At 42.7% G+C, this 24,156-nt stretch overlaps 1 protein-coding gene across 1 annotated transcript; it reads right to left on the bottom strand.

Moving 5' to 3' along the window:
* Positions 1 to 12,414: 12,414 nt before the first annotated feature.
* Positions 12,415 to 21,692, bottom strand: LNP1 (leukemia NUP98 fusion partner 1). The gene is made up of 3 exons (XM_009992993.2): positions 21,543 to 21,692; positions 14,686 to 14,931; positions 12,415 to 12,618 (listed from the first exon to the last, which is right to left on the bottom strand). The coding sequence occupies exons 1-3, from the start codon at positions 21,690 to 21,692 to the stop codon at positions 12,415 to 12,417; spliced, it is 600 nt and encodes a 199-aa protein (XP_009991295.2).
* Positions 21,693 to 24,156: the final 2,464 nt, after the last annotated feature.

Here is a 24,156-nt window from a genome sequence, read left to right as displayed (position 1 = left end):
CCTTCGTTTTCATCTTATTCTTTTCACCTTATTCCAAAGTTAGGAAATTAATTCACTGTACCTGTTCCAAACTTAGGATACATGCCTGACACACAGGCAGGTGATCGAGCCCTCCTCTCGCTGGAGGAACAGAGTATTCACCCATCTCTGCAAGGGCTACATGTGCTTCCCAAGTTCTGGTAGCCAAAGGAGACAAGAAAGCATGTAACACTTGTCTTGCTTGCTGGGGCAATTGATTCTGAGGATTAATACAAACAACGGCAAATACCTCAAGGAAAATTTAAATATGTGAAAATTAAGTAAACAAGTGAAAAAGACTTGTTCAAATCATAGAGTGTTTTCCTGCCTCTTCAGGACTGCTTCCTACAATGCGATTGTAAGAGACAATTAAAATTACTAATAGATCCAGTTTACCAGTTTGTAACTAACAACATATTGGATCCATTTCACTTTTCTTCCTGCTTAATGTGTCCATCAGCAAAAGAACAATCGCCTTTAGGTGCTTAATGTTGTAGTGAGTGTTAGGTCTATGCTATGAATGATTCAGGGTGACCTCTCAATACCTGAATGACATGGGTTTGATGTGATTAACATTGCTTTTGCTGTGTGGAAAAATGACCGTGTAATCATACCACATATCCTCTCTGACATGGTAAATCCTATTCACTCAGTAGGAACAAGCTATCAAGTAACTGTAGATAAAAACTATGGTTTCTAAGACAGAAAAGCAAGATTCTCTTGCCCAGGTGCATAACGTATGTCTGCCCATCAGACAAACAAATTTATTATTTCCATATGCCCTGTGTCCTACTATTTGTGCCTTGAAAAATTCCTTTATAATCAGGAATCCCTCCATTCTTGCTGGAGTCGAAGTAAATAGCGTCTACAAAAATCATTAAGGAGCACACTTTAAATAAATCTCTGTTGAGCCTGAGTCCCTAAGACACTTGCAAAGGAGACTTGTATGCATTTTTTCAGTTGTTCACTGCTGATATTGAGCATCGCACTTGAAGAAAGTGATAAAAAGATTTCTTCATGACTAAGCCTGAATGCTATAAGATGGATTTGCAATTAGTGCTTGAACTACTTTTTACAGCAGTGACCTGATTGAAACATTAAAAGGCCAAACGTTCATGGCTTTGAGCCCCACAGGTCTATTATATTTCCTTCTGTGCCTAGTTCTTTACTTCATCAGAGTCATCAGAGGTATCAGGCACTTACATATAATCATAGAATCATAGAATCATAGAATGGTTTGGGTTGGAAGAGACCTCAAAGATCGTCCAGTTCCAACCCCCCTGCCATGGGCAGGGACACCTTCCCCTAGACCAGGTTGCTCAAAGCCTCATCCAACCTGGCCTTGTACTTTTTGGAAGCAGCCTGTGTAAGAAACTTTCAAGAAACGTATTTTTTTTTCAAGTTTATATCCTTGCTGTGCATTAATCAGCAATTTTTCAAGCTTACTCCTAGCATATAAAAATGTATCCTCCCTTACAAAAGTCTTTAATCTAGAAGAACATGCAAAAACAATCATGGAGAAAAACAGTTGAAAGATCTTATCTTACCCCGATCTGCATTAAGAGATGAACAGCAATGACTGCAGGTGCAACACCTGAAACAATCTATCATTCATGTGTAATTGTCTCTGTTTCAAGTTGATTAAAGTCCTTTGAACTAATCTAGCAATGTGGCATGGGGAATCCAGTGCAGTAAAGCCAGAAATGCCAAGCGTATTAACGGTAAGAATTTTCTCCCCAGACTTCTCCATTTCCATATAATGACGATTCAGAACAGAGAAATCTGGGAAAAGCAGATGCACTGGGAGAAAGTGGTTCACAGAGCCTGACTATTTTTCTTCTCAGAGTATCAGTACTTGAAATGAATATGTACCTAGGCATTGAGAGCTGTGCAGGTGAGGTCTTCTACAGTACAAACATGTATAAAGATGATGATCCCTGTCCCCACTTCGCAGATTAAGAATCCTTACTTATTCTTTCCTTGTCATTTATCAGCTGAATGAGAGCAAAGATGATTTTTAAGGCTGCAGATGCCACACAGAAGTTTGAAATGCAGAATGATGTTTCTTTTTACTATGCTTCAGCTCGTGAAGCAAATTTTGAATTAGAAAGTAAGAGATTATTCACACTGGGGAAAATGACGCACACTAACCTGGCATTTTTCAGTGGAGGATGGTCAGCAACAGGTTAGTCGAACAATGTCTACAACAGTGCAGCTTCTCAATAGGGTCAGGTGGCAGAGAGCTCGTCTGGTGTACTCACTCAGGGTCAAATACCAAGCCAAGTCCTAGTTTATCAGTTGTTGCAGAAGCTGGGATGTGGGAATAGAAAGCAGAAGGGTGTGGGAAAACAAGGGACTACAAACTGTCCCTGCCCCTGTCAGGTTCCTTTGTCATTTCTAGATGAGTTACCTGTATGTCCTGTGTTTGGCTGATGGTTTCTTATTTTGGGGCACCTGGTGGGAGACATCTGGGTTATAGATTTAGAGAAGCACCAAGCATTCAGCACAGCAAATGAAGTCTGCTGGAGCAGTTAGTTAGAATATAAAGTGCTCTGAACAAATGTCGGGGCCAACAGAGTGTGCAAAAAGGTGTAGCGAATCATAATAAAAAGTTCCTGGTTCCCTCACTTTGAATGCACACTGTGATGATAATCATGTTTGCAAACCATTCAGAGGCTGCAGGAAAGCTACCCCAGAAAACCTCACCAAGCAGCTGGCAGCTCTGAATTCAGTGCACTGTCTGGGTTGTACAGCAATAAACAGGGCTCATCGTCACATGCTTAGTCCAGGAAATGTAGAGACCGGCTTCATTCCCAGACGCTGTCCTGCTTTTACACTCAGTGAGGCGCTAGTCCCATGGGAAAAATAGTATGCAGTCAAATGATTAAATCATGTCACATAATACACGTTGCATGGGGGAAGGGGAGAGGGGGCTGAACTACGCTTCCAAAAGCAGCATTAGGTCTGGATTTGTCCAGCCTCTGAGAGTTTAACTTTGTAAACCTAATGGTGTTCTTTCAACATTTTTTATGATGCAATTTTGTCTTCCTCATTGTTTTGTTAATTTTTGTTCTCTTTCTCTCTCTCTGACTCACTTGCTGCATTCAGCACGTACCTTCGGTGAGTCAGGAGAGAGGGCCAGCCAGGGGAGGACCTCAGTGAGGGTGAACAACCCTCTGGACAGAGACACGAGGCAGAAAGAAAAGGACGGGGAAATTGGCCCGTTGAGCAGTGATATGAAAAGCACCAGCTGTAGCCCAGCCTAAGGAGAAAGAGGGAAAAATGCTTTTTCAGGGGAAGAGGGGAGGCGAGAGCCAAAGCACAGCCATGGGAGGTGAGCATGGAGGGACGGGGAGGTTGGAAAGCCAGTGTCACTGCATGGACATGTCCTCCTGCGACCCTTTTCCCTCGGCTAGCACGGCAGGTAACATTCTCCTGCTCGCTGTATAGAGCAGGGGCATGAGGCTGTTGTGGTACTGGCCTTCATCCCATGAAACACCAGGGCCAGAGAAGCTCTGGTGCAGAAAAGCTCCCCCCATACACACATTTATCCCACACATCAAAGAGAAAGAGCAGCAATAAGGAAAGGGTCCACCCAAGCGTCACGAACGTCTCTGTGTCCAGGCGCAATATTCCCTGCAGACAAATGCTTTCTCCTTGCTCACTGTCCTCCCAACCAGCTCCTCACAGGCACGGCCACACATCCCGTCTCGCTGGGAACCGGCTCCTTTGTTTCCTGCCTGGCTATCACTTAGCGAATCCTTGCGCTCCTGAAGCACCTGAAAGTACAGCACCCCCACCCCAGGGCTATGCCATCAACCCAAAGCACTTCTCAGAAATCAGCTCCCTCCCAAAGGCAGCTCTGGGCTCTCTCCATCACACTCCTCCCCAGGGATGCCCTAATGACATGGTTCGGAACCCCAGCCTGAGCTCCTTATCCCTGGCCTTGCTGACCTTGCTCCCAATCCAGCTGCCGAGCCACAGCTGCAGCAGTCTTCAGCGTTAACTCGCTCGGCTCTTCCTCACCTTTGCTTTAATCGAGGAGCCCGGCTGGCACTGCCAGGATAGGCAGACCTGCTTCCACAGCGCTGGCTCCCACCTGGTCCCACCTCTCTGCCAGGTTTCCCACAGCATCAAAATTTCCTTTGGCCCGTGAGTTGGTACGGATTGGCACAGACGCCTGATACACACAGGCACACTTGAGCGTGAGTTTGAACTCACAGGGCGATGTTGGATGGAAAGGGATCACAGGCAGTGAGCTGAGTAGCTTTTTAGGAAAAGGCTGTGGTAGGGAAGACAGGGAGTGACAGGGAGAAGGTTGTTTCTGAGCAAGAAAGTTGAGGGAAAGCAGAGAAACCCAGGGACGGCTTGAAAAACTATAGTTTGTGGCCAGGCTGGGGGAAGCGGTGAAGGGAAACCTGCAGTACGGCACGCTTCTCCTGGGAGAGGCAGAGGTACAAATGTCTAATTGTCAATATGTGTCAGTATATATAATATGTATATGTTAGTATAATATATTTTTAGATATAACATAAACAGTATATATTTTAGTGTGTTAGTATATACATTATATATAGAGTATATAATACAATTACATATATACAGTGTACATATATAATGTTATTTGGTACCTTGGTAAACAGGCACAATAAAATTGAAATGACCAAGTAATCTAGCAAGCCAGTAATTGGTGTAAAAGGGAAAGAGGGTGATTTCTGATCCTGGGTCTCCTGATGAAGTTCCCAGCCAGAACATCCTCCCTCAGTCGAAAAAAAGAAAAAAGAAAGAAAAAAACTCTACCATTAGATTTGTTTTGACATTCCTCTGATTTACTTCTACTGTTTTAAGAAATTCAGTTGTTTTACCTCCTTTTCGTTTCTGAGCAAAAGTGTTTCTTTATTTGACAGAAAACAGGAGCCCATCCTGCCAACATGTCCATTTGTGCTTCATTTTACAACCATGAGTAATCCCCCTGCAATTAGCGTATTCGTATGTATCTGAAGAATGAAGTTCAATGTGGCTTTATGTCTCCGGATTTCCTCTGAAATAACAGTGATAATTAACTGTGCAAACAGTTTAAGATTCCTGCTGCTCTCCAGCTGCTTGTTTCCGTCCTGCTGCCAGACGTACCCTCAGAGCAGAGCTGCCCGACAGCAGCGTGCCCCTGCCCTTCGCCGTCGCAGTTCGCGGCTCAGCAAAGTGGCACAGACCTCCTGACATGGGCCAGACTCTGAACTGGACCAGCTGAGACGTGGGTAGATGTGCCACTGGCTCACCTCACTGCAGACTGTTGTTGACCAGAGGTTGCGTTTGATGAATGGAGATGTTTCAAAAAGTATTTTAAAACAGAGTTTGTTTTTAGCTATGTTGTATATGAGAAGTACCTGTAATGTAGGTTGGGTTTTTTTCTGGGTCATATAGTAGAACAGGAGCAATGGAGATTTTTTTACTAGTTTAAGGCAGTGTGAGATCTGGGTTTGAAAAGTCAATCTGCACACCTGACAAGTAAAGAAGAGTCATGAAACTATTCATAGAAACCTGCTTAGACCTGCTAAATGTAACTTACATACTCTAGAAGGAAAATGTTCCTTTTTAAGAAAAAAAAATGTTTAAAAGCAAAGGCTTTGATTAATCTTTCTGCATTTATGTTTATAGAATAGCATGTGCTGCTTACAAGAAAAAAATGCTATTGCTTTTTCTCAGTGAGAAACTTCTGACATCACACAAAATTATTCTGTCAGAATAAACCTGAGGCAAGAAATATATTATCTTTCCTATAGTAAGGATTAGGGGAGAGCTTCCCAAAAGCTTTCTTGTATTTAACATCGAAAATGCGGAAAGCAAGACTGAGCGCTGGGAGCAGCAGATCCCTTAGTGATGATAGAGACGTTTTGGCCTACAGGAGCAGCTCACCAGCTATAAGGTTTCATCTGAGGAAGGTTTCAGGGAAGCGTGGGCAGACAACTCACCTTGGTTTCTGAGTGTGGAGTGGAAGCTGCTGAACCCCAGGGCTGCCACAGAGATGAAGAGCAGCTCAGCTGGGTGTACAGGAGGAGCGGCTCCCTGAGGAGGAGCTGAGTGAGCTGCCTCTGACATCGGTCACCCGTTGACCCCAAGGAAAGCAGCAACCATGGGGACCTCCATCCTTCTGCAGGGGTTGCTGCTCATCCCTTCCCTCCAGCCTGGGCATTCAGCGTGCACATGGATGGGGGCACCCAGGGGTACACCAGCAGCTCTCCAATCTCGGTAAAGGAGGGGAGCATGAGCTGCATCATGGAAGCGGAGGGCAGATCAAGAGGACACTTTAGGAAACATCTGCAGTGAGGAACTGCCAACTAGTGATTCAGGGTTTCAGGAGTGAGATCAAGCTGACCGTGGGGTGAATACCGCAGTCCCTAATACCAGACTAAATTCTGCCATGTTTTTCAGTGTGCGTTGATTTCTCTCGTGTCAACAAAATTCGTATATGAAAAAGTCAGGGAGAAATTTGACCATACAGTTCTGTGCTCTTGGTTGTGGTTTTTTGGCTGTTGTTTCCTACTGGCACTGTAATTAGTTTTAATCTCAAATTCGTGCTTGCAGCAGGCAACAGGGCATGTTCTCACTCCGTATCGACAGACTCCCTCTGCTGGAAAATGGCTGTATATGTTATCAGGCCATTTAATAACAATAAGTGAAATAACTTGTAAGCAATTTATTTGGTAGCAAATTTGTAAATTTTATTTACACTGTCCATAGAATTGTAAAAATATTTTGACCTCTTCCCTAAACACTGGCATGTTTCTATGACACATACAGGCAGAAGGAGCTGGGAGTTAGTTCTTATCTTTGAAGTTGGACTCTGAACGCTCTAAAAAGCTACAAGGCTTGCAGTAACCTTGTAATGCATTAATCCACTGGGTAAAGTTTTATTTTCTTTCTTCTTCTGTAACTGGAATCTAGCCTTGAATATTTCCCCTCCATAGTCCTAAAGAACCCTCTCTTCTTGACTTCTTCATCATGGATGGCAAGAGTCTACCACTGACTTCACACAAGCACCTGGATACAACATGTTTGACAAGTTGACTTCTTTAGCAGCCACTTTTGAATGCACTGTTAAAAACAAATGGAAAAGAGTGCTAGCAAACAGGATTTTGATGCAAGAATTCCTGTTATTTCCTAGGACTTTTGAGAGGTGTAGCTGATATATTTCCTTGAAAAGTTAAGATCCCTGGTCCAAAATATTTACTGAATCAATGATATTAAGGAAATAAGGATACTGTTATTAGATGAAGTCCTGTTATGATCAGAATAACTTCAGCAGGATCCAGACCAGACACAAATTCTTTTTTTTCCAGAAGAATATGGCATCCAACTGTATCTTTTTGCTTATTTGATACCAGACCAAAGAGTTTTGGGATAAGGTTCTGTGTTTGAAAGTACAGCTAGTGTAGCAGTTATGCCTGCTTCTCTCCATTCTCACTCCACATATTGGTGAATGCGTCTCAGATACCACCTATAGAAACAATCATCTCCAATGAGAGGAGTACTTGGTCCTCAGCCCCTTTCCTGAGGTCATCAATGAAGGCACCAACTACTCCACATGGTTTATCTCTGTCAAGCAGAGTGAGCCCGACTGACTGAACCCTTAAACATCGATCAGCAGAAGGTTAAAAAAACTGTTTGCTCCTTCTCTGCAGTGCCAGTTCTGAATTGTAGACATTGAAACACCCAGCTACTCGCAGCTCCTTCAAAGCACTGGTGTTCCCCTTTTCTGCTGAAACAGTCATATAAAGAAAGACATACACTGGCTGCAGCAGCTCCAGTGTGGCCCATCATCTTCACCTTTGGTCTTTCCATCAATGCAAAACTTCCCTAAAAACCGTTAAGGATGATATTGAGGATTCTCCCACCTTCTAGGCAGCATCTGATAATGTGGGATTACTGCAGCAGCTCCAATCACATATACTTCTTTCAAACATCAGCATTCAAGGTTTAGTCAGGGTCTGGAGAAGTTGATACATTAACGCCTTCCTCTACTCTCTACATCGCTTGTAACAGAAAATAAGGCCCTGAGAGTTTGTCACAATACCTCTTTGTGAAAGCTGTTGATGAAGTGAAGTTCTGTGCTGCTGCCAGTCCCCAAGTCATCGTAGCAAATAACAACGTGGATCTCAATCTTCCTCAATCAATTGAAAGGAATTTTTTATCAATCCTAAATGAGCTCAATTCAGAATTGCTTTTGATTAGGTAATCAAATTGCAATGAATAACCTGAACTAGTGATGAACATTATGAATGTTTGTTGGCCATATAGTTGAAAGCTAGATTATACTGCTGCAGGACTAAATTTGTTCCATTCAAAGGAGTTAAAGGAATGGAAAATCTGTCATCTGAAGAGACCTAATCTCCAGTTATGGATAGGTATAACTTGGCACACAGGAGAAGTAGTTCATGACAATTTTTTGGTACCCCAAGTTCTGGGCTAACCTGCAATTTCCACTCCTGCACAGGTGAGTGCAGCCCAAAGTTACTCTGTTCTCCCTGAGGACCTTTTATCACTGCTGGGACCATCAGTGCAAAGGCATGCCCTGACCGTTCCTCTCTCCCAGGCATAAACTTGAGCTAGCTGTGGGAAGGCTAACCTAAAATCATTCTAGTTTCTTTCTGGCAGCCAAAATTCTCTGTATAAGAGCCCTGAGGGAGTAGACCTGCTAGATTTAAAATGCTTATGTGAGACATTTATTTTGTGCTTACAGGAAGAGCAAAATATCAACTCTATTCATTGCATAAAGGTTTAGGAAGGGTTGTTTTCCAAAGGACCAAAACCTTAGCATCCATCCCATACAGTTGCAGGAAATGGTGTTCATGAATCCTTCTGCTCAAGCTTTGGAGCAAAAAGAGAGCTCCTTTTTGATACTTCAGAATCAGGATTAGGACTGATTCACCAGGCTGAGAGCTCTGTGTAAGGACTCAATGCACTTTCTGGTGAAAATTCATGTATGACTGTCACAAGTTTTGGTGGATCTTCTCTGTGCAGCAACTCTTCAGTTTAGAAATCTCATGAACTAAAACATTTCAACAAACATATAAGAAGGTTGAGAACACATGAGATATGGCAGAATACTGGTCTTTAATGCTTCTTGTATCACGCCTTTCTCCTATATTCTGTCTGGCCTGAGACACAAGACACAGCTGAGAGAAGTTGTCTTTTTCCAAAGTACAGTAGAGACTGGGCTAGGATTCAGAGGGATCTTCCTAATAGGAGGAATATCATCTGTCGATCCAATCTAAAACAACAGAGTAAATGAAAATAGACATCCTACAAGCAATGTTTTCTATGATGAGTAGGTTTATTTCAGCATTTGTTACCTAAAGCTCTGGTACAGCAATTGCAGGTGGGGCATTGTCTATCAAGTTTGTTGGATTTCGATATTCACTTCTCTCATTGAATGACTACATTTTGGCTGCAATATCCTTCTGGATGTATTTCAAGACCTGTTTGTTTTCAATGGTTTTGGCAGATGGCTGCGTAAAACCAAGGTCTCATGATTATGATTCATTTCTGTGTGAATAATTTTGGTTATCAAGTTTGATTATATCTCTGCATGATTTTATACTATTCATATGTACACTGAATGCATTCAGAGCCAGGATCGTGCTTAACCAAATAGGCTTTGTGCTAAAGAACAAAAAAGTACAGATGAACGTTTTCATTTTTTCATATTTAATATTAGGTTTCTTTTTTAATGGGTATTATGTTCTTGTTCAGTTATACACCATTGTTGCTTTGGTTTAGTTATGCGTTTAAATATTTCCGTTTTTTTTTTCCAAGGAAGTAGTGTTGTGAGCATGTACATAAATATAGCTATTGCTTCATTTTGCCTTTGTGGGGTCTGACATTTTATATACTGGCATGTGGTATGTTAAAAAGCACCTCAAATTTAATGCATCCTCAAAACCATGCTGCAATTACACGCAAGCATAAATATTTTGCTTTGGGAATGCCCACCTAAAAGACGAGATAACCACACTCAACATCCTCTTCTCAGCCCTCTCAGAAAACACTGGGGTATAAGTGGATCTTGCTCTAGAAATGCTTGTACATACCGATGCCCTTACTTCCCACAGGAGCACTTTCTAGTCAGCCTGAAGCAGTGGGAAGGATCCACAGAGACAAGCATTGTACCACAGCATGGTCTCCCACCTGTGAGACACAGCAAGTTTAAAATGTCCTTCACTGCCCTCTGAGTCACCTCCGCTTTCGATAGCCAGCCTGCAGTGGAAGTGTCCTGCTAGTTCCCCTCTGTTGTAAAATGGTTCCAGGTTTTCAACATTATCTATTAATTTGCATTTTGGCGAAGATATTTTTTGGTCCCTTTGTCTTTGCTTCCTGCTAACTGACCTCCTTTGTGTCCACAGTTCGGATTCTGATGCAACTTGTAGGCATCTCGTTCTTGGAAAGAGCAGAAAAAGCAAACATGTTTGCCTAGGAACGGGTGTGCGCGTGGAGAACGCCCACCGCCAGCCCAGCTGCTCTGGGAATGGGGCTGGAAATCAAGGCAGTGACTAATTCGTTATGTCAGTCACGACCGCTCTAGTGACCTGCTGTGAAAATGAAAACCCTCTGGAGTCTTTTTGACTGCTTGTACATCCCAATTCCACTTTCTGTGGAAACAGAAATACCAGCCATGCTATTCCAATCAGATTGCTCTTCAGATGACTGCCTTCCTTCCCAAATGCCCGATCCGTTATGGAATAATTGTTAATTTCTGTGATTAATGAATTGATTAATTAATGATAATGATTTCACTCCACCATGCAAATTTCAGCCTTTTTAAGTAATACTGTTGTATCAGACTATATGGGACTAAACTGGAAAGAGCTGCTGGTCCAATCATTTATGATATGAAGCAAGAGGGAACACTTCCGAGTAAACAGTTTTTAGTCATTTAAGGAGGACAGTGTTGGAGGTGTTATGTGAAAGCTTCTGTTTCCAGAGTCACACCACAGGGCTGACGGGAAGGTTCAGAAAGGACGTAAGTACTTACAAACTCTCCCACTTGAGAGGTGGGGTTCAGTGACAACCACGGGAGCTGTTTGCAGGCAGACCAGCTAGGCTGCCTCGGTGGCAGCGAGGCTTGACTCTGCTTTGATGGAGAGGGCAAAGAGCAAGTGGGAGCCAGGCACACACAGGTTTTCTATTTTAGCCCCTTCTGGTGTTTTCTTTTCATCAGGTGGTGTACAACCAGCACATTAGTCTCATGAATAGAAGCTTTTTGCAAATTCTGCTGGGATACAGCTGGGCCAGCTGAGTTAACCTGGGTGGGAAACAGGAGGAGGAGGCTGATGCTCGGAAATCCAGGCAAAGTTGGTGCAGCCATGGCATTCAGTTCTGAAGAGATGTGAGGGCAGGCTGCGACAAGAAAGGATGTATGTGAGAGGTTTTATCTGAGGACCTCAGGCATAGATGGCCATGTCCCTTTCTACCCAGGTCTATTGCAATGCAGTCTTCAAACTAAGGCTATTAAATAAAAGCCATCTGCATGGAAGTTTTGGCTGACAGAGGAACTTCATGAAAATTCAATCTGGATTGGGGAGGACAGAAACTATGCATAGGAACAACATTTTTCAGTCAGATTTATTAGTTTATAATATATGTTACTAGGCAAGAAGCAATTTACAAGCATCAGCAAGGGTTCAATTGCTTTTTTATATATCCCCCAGAGCCCTACTTAAAAAGAAAATCAATTCTTTAATGGAGATAAGTGTTACAAAGTTTTAAGGATATCCTAATCTTTTAAAAGGTTGAACATTCAAAATTAAGGCTCTAAAGTAAAATAAAAACATCTTTGTTAATTACAGAAAATCACAGGAAGAATACCCAGCAGACTTGGACTTTTATTCATGACTTCATTAGTCTTCACTCTTCTCTAACTGTATTATTCAAAGCTAGGCTTGAGGAAATTATTCCCAAAGAGGGTTCTTCTCTGCAGGGAAGACTTACATGTTGAAGAAGGGGGCATAGCAGGGTTGTGGGGGTGTATATGTGTTTATGAGCGTGTGTTTTTGGATGACTTTGCACGGCTCTGTAAATACATACATGCTCTTCTCTTAAATGAACACATCCACCACTGTCCTGCTGCAATGCTAAATTTGCCTGAAACCCTCTTACAGAGGTTAATTACTGACTTGGATCTTGCTACAGATACACTCCTCCTAAGACAAGGGTCACGTTCCTAATGGAAAAAGTAAAGACAGGAAGGTAGTACATGGTGTCAATTACGCAGCTGAATTTTACTTTTATTTTACAGGTTAGGGTTTATTCTAGCTAGCAGGCCTCTTCTAGTCAAAACAAAGCAAGAATGCTCCCTCTGCTCTTCAGGGGGAGTGTTAAAATTCCTTATCTCAATACATTCTAGCTGCCTGGGCATAAATATCCTTTCTCAATGCTTGCTTGTGATGGAAACTGTTCGTTGTGTTTTGCAGGTACAAGTTCGGAACCTTCATCTTCTTCTTGCCCTCTCCTTGGCTGTGCTTTCTCTCCCATTCTCTTGTGAGACTTGCTTTTTCTCAAATGCAATCTTTCCCTTTCTCTTCTCTCCTTCATGCCTTCAGGTTGCTAAAGGAAAGAAAAAAATATCAGGGAATTAAAAGTGTCTCCCACAGGGACACAAACTCTCATAATTTTATTTCATTTATAATGTATTATAAAATATTCCAGTCACCTACCTCAGCAAGATCAACTTTAACATGATGGGCTCAAATTCAAGGCCCCAGCCAGTCTCCCTGAAACTCAGCAAGAGGCAACATGCTTTTGACTATACTTTTATGTATGGCAGGAGTGTCACCTGCCCAGAGGACTTGAGAGGGAGAGCAGACAGGAGGGCAAAAGGCAGAGGCTCTGAGATTTCAGCCCAGACTCCGTGTTTCTGTCCTTTCACAGATGCTCCATCTCTATGTGCCTGAAGGCTGTTCAGTTCTAGCTGCAAAGACCTCACTGAAAACAAGTGCTGAAGGTCATGGAGTGTTCTCAGAGCAACGTTTATAAGAAAAAAGCAGTATGCAGGAAAGGAGATGAAATGGGATTGCCTTTCCACCACTTTTCTTTCCTTTTAACCTATGTGGTCATGGTGGATTGAATTGCATCCACAGAGCTCTGAATGCAAAAAAACGCTCCATTTGGAGATACAAGTTTAAGCCCATTCTCCAATCTCCTTTCAAATCTCTAACACCTATCGCTCAGTTCTTTGAGATTCTCAAGCCCTTCTTGACATCTCCCAAGCTTCAATGGTGACTGAGAGAACGACAATAATTTGGTCTACTTGAAAGGTAGCTTAAAATACAGCCCAGCACGCCTCACTCCAGATTACAGAAGGGTACCATAATCCAGGTTTTTAAGTGGAACTGAAGCCATGTTTAGAGCATTAAGCTCCTTATACCTATCACACAATTATTACACACTCACAGGCTTTCTAGCTGTAGGCACTTTTGAGAAATTATAAATGATAAACCAGACAACCACTGGAGAGGGTTGGCACATGAGGCTATGTGAAGTTCCAAATGAAACAAATTCTGGGTAGTTCCTAAAGGGGAAAAAGAAGATTAGAGAATGCACTTAAAATCTTAACAATGGCATAACAGCGTTGTCATCACCGTAATTCTGAATATTCTTAGAGGACTGGGCATGCAAGGACTGTAATTGTGGGACTGATCATGTAATGATGCTGCTTATTGAAAGGAGATTTTTTTTCTCTCTTGTTGCTGCACAGCACAGAAGGCCTGCAAAAAGAACTGAAAATTACTTCTCCATGCAAACTGTCAGCGTCAAAAAACTGAAAAAAAAAAAAGAGACACTTCTTTCTGTTGTTATTTGGTTCTAATGTCAAGAGTTATTCAACTACAGCTTTTTCAATAGTGTGACTGAATTTGATTGTGTTCTTCTGATACTTAAAAGCAAGTTAGGGTTTATTACTCTTCCTTCCACTGTACGATACACTAGGTATTATGTATCATAATAATAAAAACATGTTAAAGTGTCATAGATAAAAGATTGTTATTGACTACTTGATCAACACAAACCATAGAAAAATGCTCATGCCTCAGGACAGAATGATGGGGAGAAGAGAGAGATGAAATGGGGGGAGAATCCCCTGCTGGGTACATGACCTTACAGCAAAAATATGTTCAGCCACTTATAGTAGTGGCTGGTGCTGCAGCTGTGTGGCAGCACTGAAGGAAGTAGATGGATGGAGTCCCGAGGGGTAGTTATCTTACAGATAACACTGTCTATGGTTAAACCAGGTCAGCAGCAGTGAGAAAGAGAGCTGTGTCTTATGGCAGAAGTGAAGCAAACCTGGTTTTATATTGTCACGCTTTGTTGGCACAGCCGCAGAAACCTCTGAAAACATTGCCACAGCCAGTGCGGTGTCTCATTTTGAAGATACACATTTTTTAATGAGTCTAGATGGTAACACTACTTCAGGAATTCTCATACTAATGATACTGCCACTCGAACTCTTGTGCCGCTGTAAGGACTACATAATTTGAGAAATTCTGATTCAAGTTTATTTCTGCTCTTCCCCCAGTAAAACTACAACAATTCAACAATTACACCAGAGATAGTGCTAGACAGCTTGTTGCTTGGATTTTTTTCTTCTGAAGTGATCTTAAGTTGGTTGTTACCTACCAAAGAAGCTGAGCGTTTGCTTTTGAGATGCAATTGCTTTTCAAAGGACTCTGCAAATTCCTGGATGGAGTTTGATCTTGTCTCTGGGCATGAGCTGTCTGCTGAAGGTGTTCTGCTTGCCTTCCTGTGGCAGTGGCATTTGACATCTTGGTCTTCTTGAAATTCCTTGGAGCCCTTGAGGTGGCCTGAAGATGAGCCTTTGGCAGAAGCATGAATTCGTGTTGTATGGAGGGAGGAAAGCCTGGCCTGAAAAACAAAAGTCTTTGTTGAGTATTGAATATTAAAGCAGAGCCTACAGGGCAAATTCTTTCTGCCACAGAGTGCTCTCTGAACAATGGTGCAGAATGAAGGACTTTGCCCAGACTCCTGTGTCTTTCCTCTTATGTGCAGGAGAATCGCATTGCCAAGAGCTTGCTTTCCAGACGCAACAGCAGAATTTACTTTTATTCCTGTTTTTGAGTATCTAAGTTTTGGTACCCAAATGAGCATTTCAAATGTAAAGTGTGCTGGGTCCTCTTAGTGCCCACTGACACTAAAAGGAACTGGGACCCTCATAACCTCAAAAACTCAGACCTCACGTCTGCCAGCAGGTTCTAGACAGGAGTCCCAAAAAGCAAAGACCCAGCCTTTTGTGGCCAGATAAGCCAGATACGGGGCTTGTCCCACAGGTGATCCAGGGCTTATCAGATGTTTGAGTTCATTTGAGTGTGACAGCAACAATTTCTAGCCCAGTTGTGCCAAATTTTCTGCATGGCCTACATGCAGACAAGATGGTCTTTTGGCCAGGTCTGAATTTTCTGCTGGTTTCCTGGGCACATTTGTCCTGAACTGATGAGGGAGCACCTTCAGGGCACTGAGGGACACATCCCTACCAGAGAAATGTAGGAAACAGACTTCCTACAAATATATTTGTAGGGCTAAAGTGGGGAGGGAGTAGATAGTTGTTTCGTTTCAGTGCAGTTCAATTTTGCCAGGCCTGACATGCAGATAAAAGCTATTGATCTGCATCAGCTGTGTTTAATTGAATGTCTGTAAAGGAAATTAAACTGATACAGAACTGTTGTGTCCTATAGAGTCACATATTGCTGGTTTTAGAAATAGACAAACCTGTAGAAGAGATGGGTGAGAAGGCCACCACATATAGTCAGGTGTGCCTAAACCCTGCCAGCTGTTGATGCTTTTTCAGAGTGAGTAGCTGAACACTGGTAAGATGCAGGCAGTGAAAATTGTGAGAGAGAGATGGGAGGTACCGCAAGTAAGACCTCCGCAGGTGTCAGGTTTGGGCACGCCAGGCACCCAGCTGCTGCGTGCATGTTTGAACGCGTATTCGTTTTGTATAAGCCTGATGCTAAGCCTTCAGCCCCTGAGTCACCCTGAGAAGCTCTGCTGGCTTCAAGGGAGCTGTGACTGTTTTAACAACTGAAGGTCTATCCCACAGATCCTGAAATGCTTTATAAGAAAATCCAGGAGAAAACCCTACACTCGGAGTAGGGTTTGTTGGAGGGGTTGGTGGGCTGTTTGTTTTGGTTTTTTTAAGAAACAACAGTGGAAAGCTAAACCAGCTTGATATAACGGCCACATGAATCTACAAACCTTGGACTGCAAGGGAGCTTAAACATCTCCTATACACATTTTCGTTTACTCTGGCCCAGATGCTGTGATAAATGTACCAGCACAACAGGCACCTATGCAACCTTTCTCTGAATAGTGAGGCTGTCCATCCATAGGGTTGTGACTACATCACATTAGACAGGCTTGATGAGAGGTGCTAAAAATAACAAATCTTACACCTGACAAAAGTACCTAATACCAAAGAGTTTTCAGATCATATGGTACTGGTTCAATTTCTTTTCCAGACATAAGCTTACTTCAGTAACTAGTATTATGGACTGCCTCTGAGAGTAGTGGTAATGATTTCTGCCATACTGTTTTTATGTTGGCTTCAAATCAATCAATACAGCTGTAATTTCTGTAAGGTCATATTGTATTGTTATTTTCAAAACCATCAAAGCAATCACATTGTGCTTGAGGGACAGGAGTACACATGCCATGTCAAGCTGGACAAGCTAAATGTCTTCTGTGTCACTTTAACAGCATCAACATATATTGTTTCCTGGAAATAAAAATTATCTCACACTAAAAATCACTGGTCTTTGTTCTTAGAGGGCTTGAGCGAAAAAGCAGGAGGACAGCTGAAACAGAGCATGGTATTATATCAATCCTGTTTTGCCATGTTTGTAAATGCTTTATTTTACTAAGACATTGCTTTTTAATTTCCCTCCACAGATAGAATTATAGTTAAGCCCTTAACAAAAAGATTGCAGCTCACATACTGACATGGCAGCCGTGGTCCAGAAAAGGAACAAGCCTTCCTCTGGAATAAGGGTAAAGCTACCTGTGCAATCACACTGCTGTGACTGTGCCCCTCTCACAGTGCCTTTGCATGACACATGTCACCATAGGTAGGAGGACAGCATGCTTGGGCATGTCAGCGTGCTGCTGTCTTACGGACACAGCCCTACAGAGGACAAGAGCCTTACACAACTGCTCAAGCACGGACATTTCATGGCTTATAACTAGCACAGTACATTAGTCGTCTTTTATTTAAGATTGACTCCGTGGAGAACTGAAAGAGTCATAAAATGAAGCTCAGGGATGATTTCAGATAAAATCCATGTGGCTTTCTTCCCGTTTCTTAGACTTGATATATGCATTTAATACATGTGTTACCAAATTGATGGCTTGGTAACATTGTAAATCAGAACGGCTGGAGACTGCTTTAAGTTACGCTTCCCCTCCTGAAGTCTCAGCAGCTGCTGGCAACAGAGATTGCCTCTGTATCTGTACACTCTGGTGTCCACCCACCACCGCTGTTGTCCCTTGCCAAAAGTCTCTGAGCACAGCCCCAGTATCTGCTCTTGTCCTTGCCCCCGCAGCTGGCTCGTGCCTACATCTGGTCCCTCTTTAGCAAACTCCCCTTGGTCTCTGGCTCCCAGGATCTGCCCTTGAGTAGTTCTTAAACTGGAGAACTTGGGAGTAGGTGAAACAAGGGCAAAGGCATGGGAAGGAGGAATGATAAACGCTTCCTTGTATCAAAATGGGGAATCTTTGCTACGTGCTGGGAAAGCCAGAAGTACCAAGCATGCTCTTAGGGGCTGTTTCTACCTTCTTTTAGTACTCCCTTTTTCTGCTTGAGCTTTTATGTAAAGGTCAGTCATGCTTAGCGTATCTGTTTACACAACAGCTAATCTTTTGCTAATTGACCAGCTAAAACACACAAAAAGCATGCAAACAAAAATACCTCAAGAAATAGATGTCAATATAATTTGCCTATTCTCTTTCTCAGTTTCTGATGGAGGCAAGATAATTGCTTCCATCTTTTGGGCTTGATCTGAGGGCTTGCACAGCTGTCAGTAAGAAAATTAATCTTCAGTGTGTCAGCACGAGCGTTCATTGTTTGCTGAAGTTTACACAATGACCCCTGTACTTTAGGGATATTTTGGCACATCTGACATTCAGATGCTATCTGATATCTTGCTGTCCTTCCAAGAAGCGTATAGCCAAGCATATATTCCTTTAAAACGTTTTGGCCTAGGCTCTAACTGATCTGTAGTAACAATATTGTCGTAGATGTTCAGTCTGACTTTAGTTTAGATTAAATGTTGGTAACTTCAACAGCAGTCAGCTGTTCTGCTCCTGCTCTCAGCTGTTTTTGCTGTGACCAGCAATATCTACTTGAACATAGACATATTTGTAGGGTTGTAAAACTCTTATCAGTGCTTCTGTGCCTCCTGGCTTTTCCCCACAACAAAATGTCTGGGAGGTAAGAAACTGTCCTGAACCAAAATGATGGAGGATAACTAGAATGTGTCAAGGAAAAGTCATAGCGGGAGGCTTCATAAAGGGTATCGGTTAACATGTCTGAAGTTTGCCGGGGAACAAGTTAACTAAAGGAGATGAAAACACATGACTTGGCTCTGCCCAGGCAGTTTTCATATTCCGTATTGGCCCACAGCAACATATACAGCTCCGACGCTTTTCAGGGGAGCAGGGTTGCAAGTTTTAGCCTTTCTTGCCAGTGACCCAGTGAAGGATGAATATAATTTTGTGTTCCCCTCTGCAAAATGGGAACGATACTAGACAAAGAATTTTGCGAAGCTCATCTCAGTGATGTTTGTGGGGTATACCAAGATACTGGGAAAAAAGATAATGAAAATGGTTGTTAGTTTGGGAGTTGTTCTACAAAACCTCATTCGTATTTTGGGGGGCTCTACCATGATAGGATGCCACAGGAGTTTATCATTGTGTCTGAGGTGAGAACAGTGGCTTGAATGTCTTTCTACAGCACAGGAAAAACTACAAAGACCAACATACCAATTTGGAGCTGAAAGCGATTTCCAGTGTTACACAAAACCACCTTTTGTGCTACACTGCTAGTGTTTTGCTATGTAATACCAAAACCCTCCTGATATAGATGCAGTTCATGTGGGCAGGACTGCACTACTGCTGATGCACCGTATACCAGCTCTGGCTATGAGGCAAAGTGTGCTGGCAGCGCTGTTTTGGCAGTACTCTTGTATCTGCATGAGAAGCTTTTGCCAACAGCTGTGCCAGTCAGAACCCGCTGACTTGATTTTCACCAGGACAGCAGTATTATCTCTGTTTACAATGTTGACACAGAAGAAAGGGAACACTGTGATGTGCTGTGGAGGTATTAACTTACAGAAGAGATGCAGTCTGATCTCAGTCATTAATCCTCCTGATTAATAGCACTGTTATGATAAAATGAAGACAGTATTTAACTAACACTGATAACTGTTGTGAATCCTACAGTAGTTATTTGTAATAATCTTACAGTAGTTATCATTTATAAGAACTGTGTAAAAAACACACATCCAGGTGCAATAGTAAGTTGTTGCTCTCAACAAAGAGATGCCCTTTCTGAAAGCATTTCTAAGGAATTATTAGTGCCCATTTGTTTAGATTCCAGATTTGGTTTAAGACAACATGTTTTAGTGCTCTTCACTATCAACTAGTCAGAGATTTCCAAATAAGAAAGTTTCCTCTCAAGATTTATTGCCAAATCATAAAATCTCCAAAAAAGTCTTCCCATCTCATTCCTCCAGTCAATTTCCGTCCTTGAGAAATAAAGCAGTTGCAATTTATATCTCTTGCTAGAGCAAGACAAATTTGTGTGGAGCATTAATGTAAAGCCTGACATAATGAAGTGTACAGGATAACTTTAGCTGATTGAACAATAATGTCAAAAGTCACAGTCTTCTCTGTCAGCTAACTAAATCCAAGTTCTAGGTGTTGATTCAGGGATGCAGCTACAGTGAAGTATGTGAGTAGATATTAGCTAAGTATTTAAATTGGTTTTGAACAAACTGAATTAAGTACATACTTCAAACGAAATGTCACAAATACGCACACAAATATACACAAACGTGTTCAGCAGCTTGCTGAATAGACAGAGATTTAAAGGACATTCTTACACTTCGGTCTGTATTGGAGCCTGAAGAAACCACATATATGTAGACCTCTGAAGGACAAAAATCGAAACACAGTCAAATTAATTAAAAAAAAATATTAATAAACATTCTGTTTTCAGGCATTCTGATGGAATTCATCAGCACAGCTGTAGCTCAGAGTCTGTCTTGCAATCTGTGACTAGGGTGAAATATAACCGTAAATAACAAACGTGGCTGATCGGTTCAAAATTAATGAATGAAGGGTAAGTCTCCAACCCCTCCAAGAATTCAGAGGGGTGAGGTGGTTTTGGTCAGTTTTGGTTTTCTTAGTCAAATTTTTTGAAAACAAAAATTCCCACAGCTTAGAACATAGCAGCTCTAGTGGAGGAGATCTTGCAAGGTGAAAATACAGCACGGCAGAAAAAAACAGTCTGGAAAAGATTAGCTGTTTCTCCCTGGTTGAATAGCATTTGCTTTGTTGCTGCCATAATGATCTAAGGATATAAGTGAAACATGGTTTGTAAGGAAACATAATATCTTTGGTAGGCCAACTGATGTAGTGGGAAAAAAAAGAGACAGGTTTGGACCACCTACACATTTTTTTAGGGCTGAAATAAAAGCAACAGCCTTCGAGTAAAGAGCAGACTGAGAACAGCTGCTTTCAGTTTAACTTCATTTTGATAACCAGTTAGACAGTTGTGAGCTACCTTAAAAAACTGCCTCTGCGTGTGAGCCCTGCCCCTTTGCCAACTATTTTGTAGGTTTAATAAAGAACATGCTTCTCCCTTAAAATCCGACTTCACAGTATAACATTATATGTTGCATCCTTATTTTCAGAGTCAGATGTTTTAAACAAGGAGGGACCGTATCCTCTATCTTAAATTAGAAGTTACACCTGCAAACAGCTAAATCCCAGGTATTAACACGTACAACTTCCCGGAGACGGTGTAGTTGCAGAATTAGGTTGAAATCCTGTGAATACATACAGGCTTATTTAGTTTTAGACATGAGAACTGACTCATTGAAGCCAGTGTTTGTGTGCCAGTTTCTGAAATGTTTTGATCTCTGCCGGGTCATGGCTAGCAGACAGAACAACACAGAAAGACATAGTTAGGCAGTTATTGTACCATTCTCCTTTCATTTCTGGTCCTATCATTGCTTGCCCTGGAACCTTCCAGTTTTCTTGTATGCCAAAGGTGCAGGAGGCCTGACTCCGGCAAGCAGCTAAGTTCAAAAAGCAACCTAGCTGCTGACAGTAGGCACTGAGCTTACTCAGCGAGGTGTACCATACTCATCCTCACTGATCTCTGGGGCTATGCCCCTGGGAATGTCTCTTAAATTTATACATAAATCGCACGCAGAGAGAAAACCGCACACAGCTCTTACCGGGAGGGAGGCTCTCCTTTCGCTAAAGAGTCGTGTCTGACGTTTCTTGTGGCCTCTACCCTCTTTCTCATTCTCATCGATCAAGTTGTGGCCCCAGAAACTGCTCATCCATTTTGCAAAGGAAATATCATCATCCTCTTCATATTCCATGTACAGATCCTTCAAACTTGGGGGGGTGTCTCCCAACCAGACAAGAAAAAGCAAGGTCAAATGCCACCACCAACCTAACAGCCTCACACTCTTCCGCCAACAAGACGAGATGCGGCTTCAACCGCTCTTTCTGCACTCCATCCCCCACAACCCATCCCACCGCAGCCCTAGGCACTGTCTAAACATAAAGTCAATCCTTTCTCATCTCTTTTCAACAAGGTTTCTTTTAACCTTTCCATTACAGCGATGTCCAATATGACACTGCCACAGGGGGCTGGTGGGAAGGGAAATTTGTTGTCTCCTCATTGTGTGTTGCTGTTGAGTGCACCAGCTGTCAATACCGATGGAGAACTGCCCACAGTTACATGCCTGGGAGGTGTGTACACGAACCCAAAGTAGGCTTGTGATTTTGAGAAGCAGAATTGACGTATTGACGGTGGTCAGAAGCTGGCACCGCTGCTTGCAGAGTCCCGACTGGCTCTGCGGGAGGGAGGACAAATGGCCCGCTCTTCCCATGCTGCCCTCCCTCCTGACTTCTGTTGTCTCTACTCTCCCTTCCCCATTGTTGTCTTGCTCTTCCCCATTCAGGAAACATGATCTATCTGAGTAGAAGAAAGCTTCCCCTGAAGAAACTGCTTGTTCATTCTTGGGTTATGACAGCCAGCTTGAACTTGCACCCGCTGCTTTACACCAGAGTCATTTCACCTGCTGTATCAGGGTTATGGGAGACCCTGCCTCACTGGAAAGCACACAGAGTGAAAATGGGTCTGATTCCTCCTCACTAGCTCTGGGTGTCTGCCATATAGGCCCTGTCCATACCACGAAACGGAACAGCACTGGGGACTGTTTTCTGGCTCTGAGACCAAGTGCCCAGCCTGGTCTTCATGGCGCTTGTGCTGATGGTCTCCTAAAGGCTGTGTGTAATGCACTGTGGCTGTAATACTTCGTCGCATTTTTTATGTCTTTTTTTTACGTCAAAATATCTGATATAACAGGAAAACTGTTGTGGCCCATAAAACTGATGTTTGTGTAATATGAAAGTGGAAGGTGTGTTACATGCTTTGAGGCTGTAGAGCTGCTGGGATAGAGTTGGAACAGGAGGAAGAGACCCAAGTCTCACTTTCTATTGGAAGCAGTCTTTGTTGTGTGTGCGTGGCAGCCAGAGCTTTTCCTGGTGCCAGCTAGAGGTTCTCCTGGTGCCAGCTAGAGGTTCTCCTGGTGCCTAGGCATTGCTGTGGAGACACTAGTTGGCCTTGGCCAGAACTACGCCAAAAGCTTGCTGGCAATTTAGCGTTCTAGTGAATCAGCTGTCCAGCATTAAACCTTGCTCTGTGTCCTCAGTCTATTTAGCAGCACAGATGTAGTAACAAAACTCTGGTTTCGTTCATGTGGGTGTGAGGTTTAAGCACAATACTCTGATGTAGGCCTCTTCATTCTGAATAATAGGGGTGAAAGAACCAATTGGTTGTGGATGCCCATGTGCCAGATCCCTTGTCCAGGGAAGACAAGACTGCGATTAGCAAAAGAACCTGGAGTACACGGGCGTGCAGACGGCATATCTCAGATGTTGTGAATCAGAGCTTGGAGACACAACCAAAACTGCAACAGGCGGGTTTCTTGGCAGGAGCAAAACAGTACAGTGAAAAGGCACTTGAAGCAATAAATAGGATGTGTAGGCTGATTCTTCAGGTGGGGAAGAACACCCCTGGCCCTATTCTGACAGCCTAAATTTGACTTACCTCCTGGAGACTACCAATCTGTACAGGCACCTGAAGACCTGTGCTGGCTCACAGGAAGCATCACATGGGTGGAATTTAGGCTGCCCCAGTAGGAAGCTATTGGCCTGTTGATACATATCTGCTGTTTTATGGTCCAAGCCTCTTCTTTTCTGATGTGTGAGCCAGAACTGCAGCCTGTCGTGGGGTAGGAAATGCTTCTGCTGTGCTGAGGTAGGTGGCAGGAAGAAGTGGGAGACAGGCTGTCCCACAGCTTTGGCAGAACACACAACATAAATAGCAATAATCCATAAATTAAAGGAGATGCAGTTCAAGCTGTTTACTACCAGTCTCCAAGATATATCGACTCGTAGTCCAACAGGGCAAATTTTAGTTGGTCTCCTGAGGTTTTTATTTTCCGTCCTTTTCTTATTCAGTGCAATATGCGTCTTGACACATATTCCTTCCCTTTCCCTCGCACCTACAACGAAACTTCCAGGTACGAGATGACTAGTGTTACCTGAGTATAAAAAAGTAACAAAGATGACTCCTCTTCATCCTCAGCCAAGTGCTCCCGGGAAAAAAGTGGAGACAGAAATATAAGCTTCCTCTGCCTACAGGTAAGGATGCTAAGTAGGCACAGATACATATATATAATGTATATGTATATCAGCATATATACAATTCCAGCAGTGCATATTAAGTTATTTTAATGACAGATTCAATTAATAAATTAAAAAAAAAAAAAA

The sequence above is a fragment of the Tauraco erythrolophus genome, chromosome 1 (assembly GCF_009769465.1).
Source record: "Tauraco erythrolophus isolate bTauEry1 chromosome 1, bTauEry1.pri, whole genome shotgun sequence".
NCBI lineage: Eukaryota > Metazoa > Chordata > Aves > Musophagiformes > Musophagidae > Tauraco > Tauraco erythrolophus.
The sequence above is the reverse complement of the archived record's forward strand: the minus strand, read 5'-3'. Positions and strand labels throughout refer to the sequence as shown.

Coding starts and splice junctions, on each gene's coding strand:
- LNP1 (XM_009992993.2), bottom strand. CDS start 21,692: ATGGAATATGAAGAGGATGATGATATTTCCTTTGCAAAATGGATGAGC. Junction 14,932..21,542: donor AAAGGAGAGCCTCCCTCCCG/GTAAGAGCTGTG, acceptor TTTGTTTTTCAG/GCCAGGCTTTCCTCCCTCCA. Junction 12,619..14,685: donor GCAAACGCTCAGCTTCTTTG/GTAGGTAACAAC, acceptor TCTTTCCTTTAG/CAACCTGAAGGCATGAAGGA.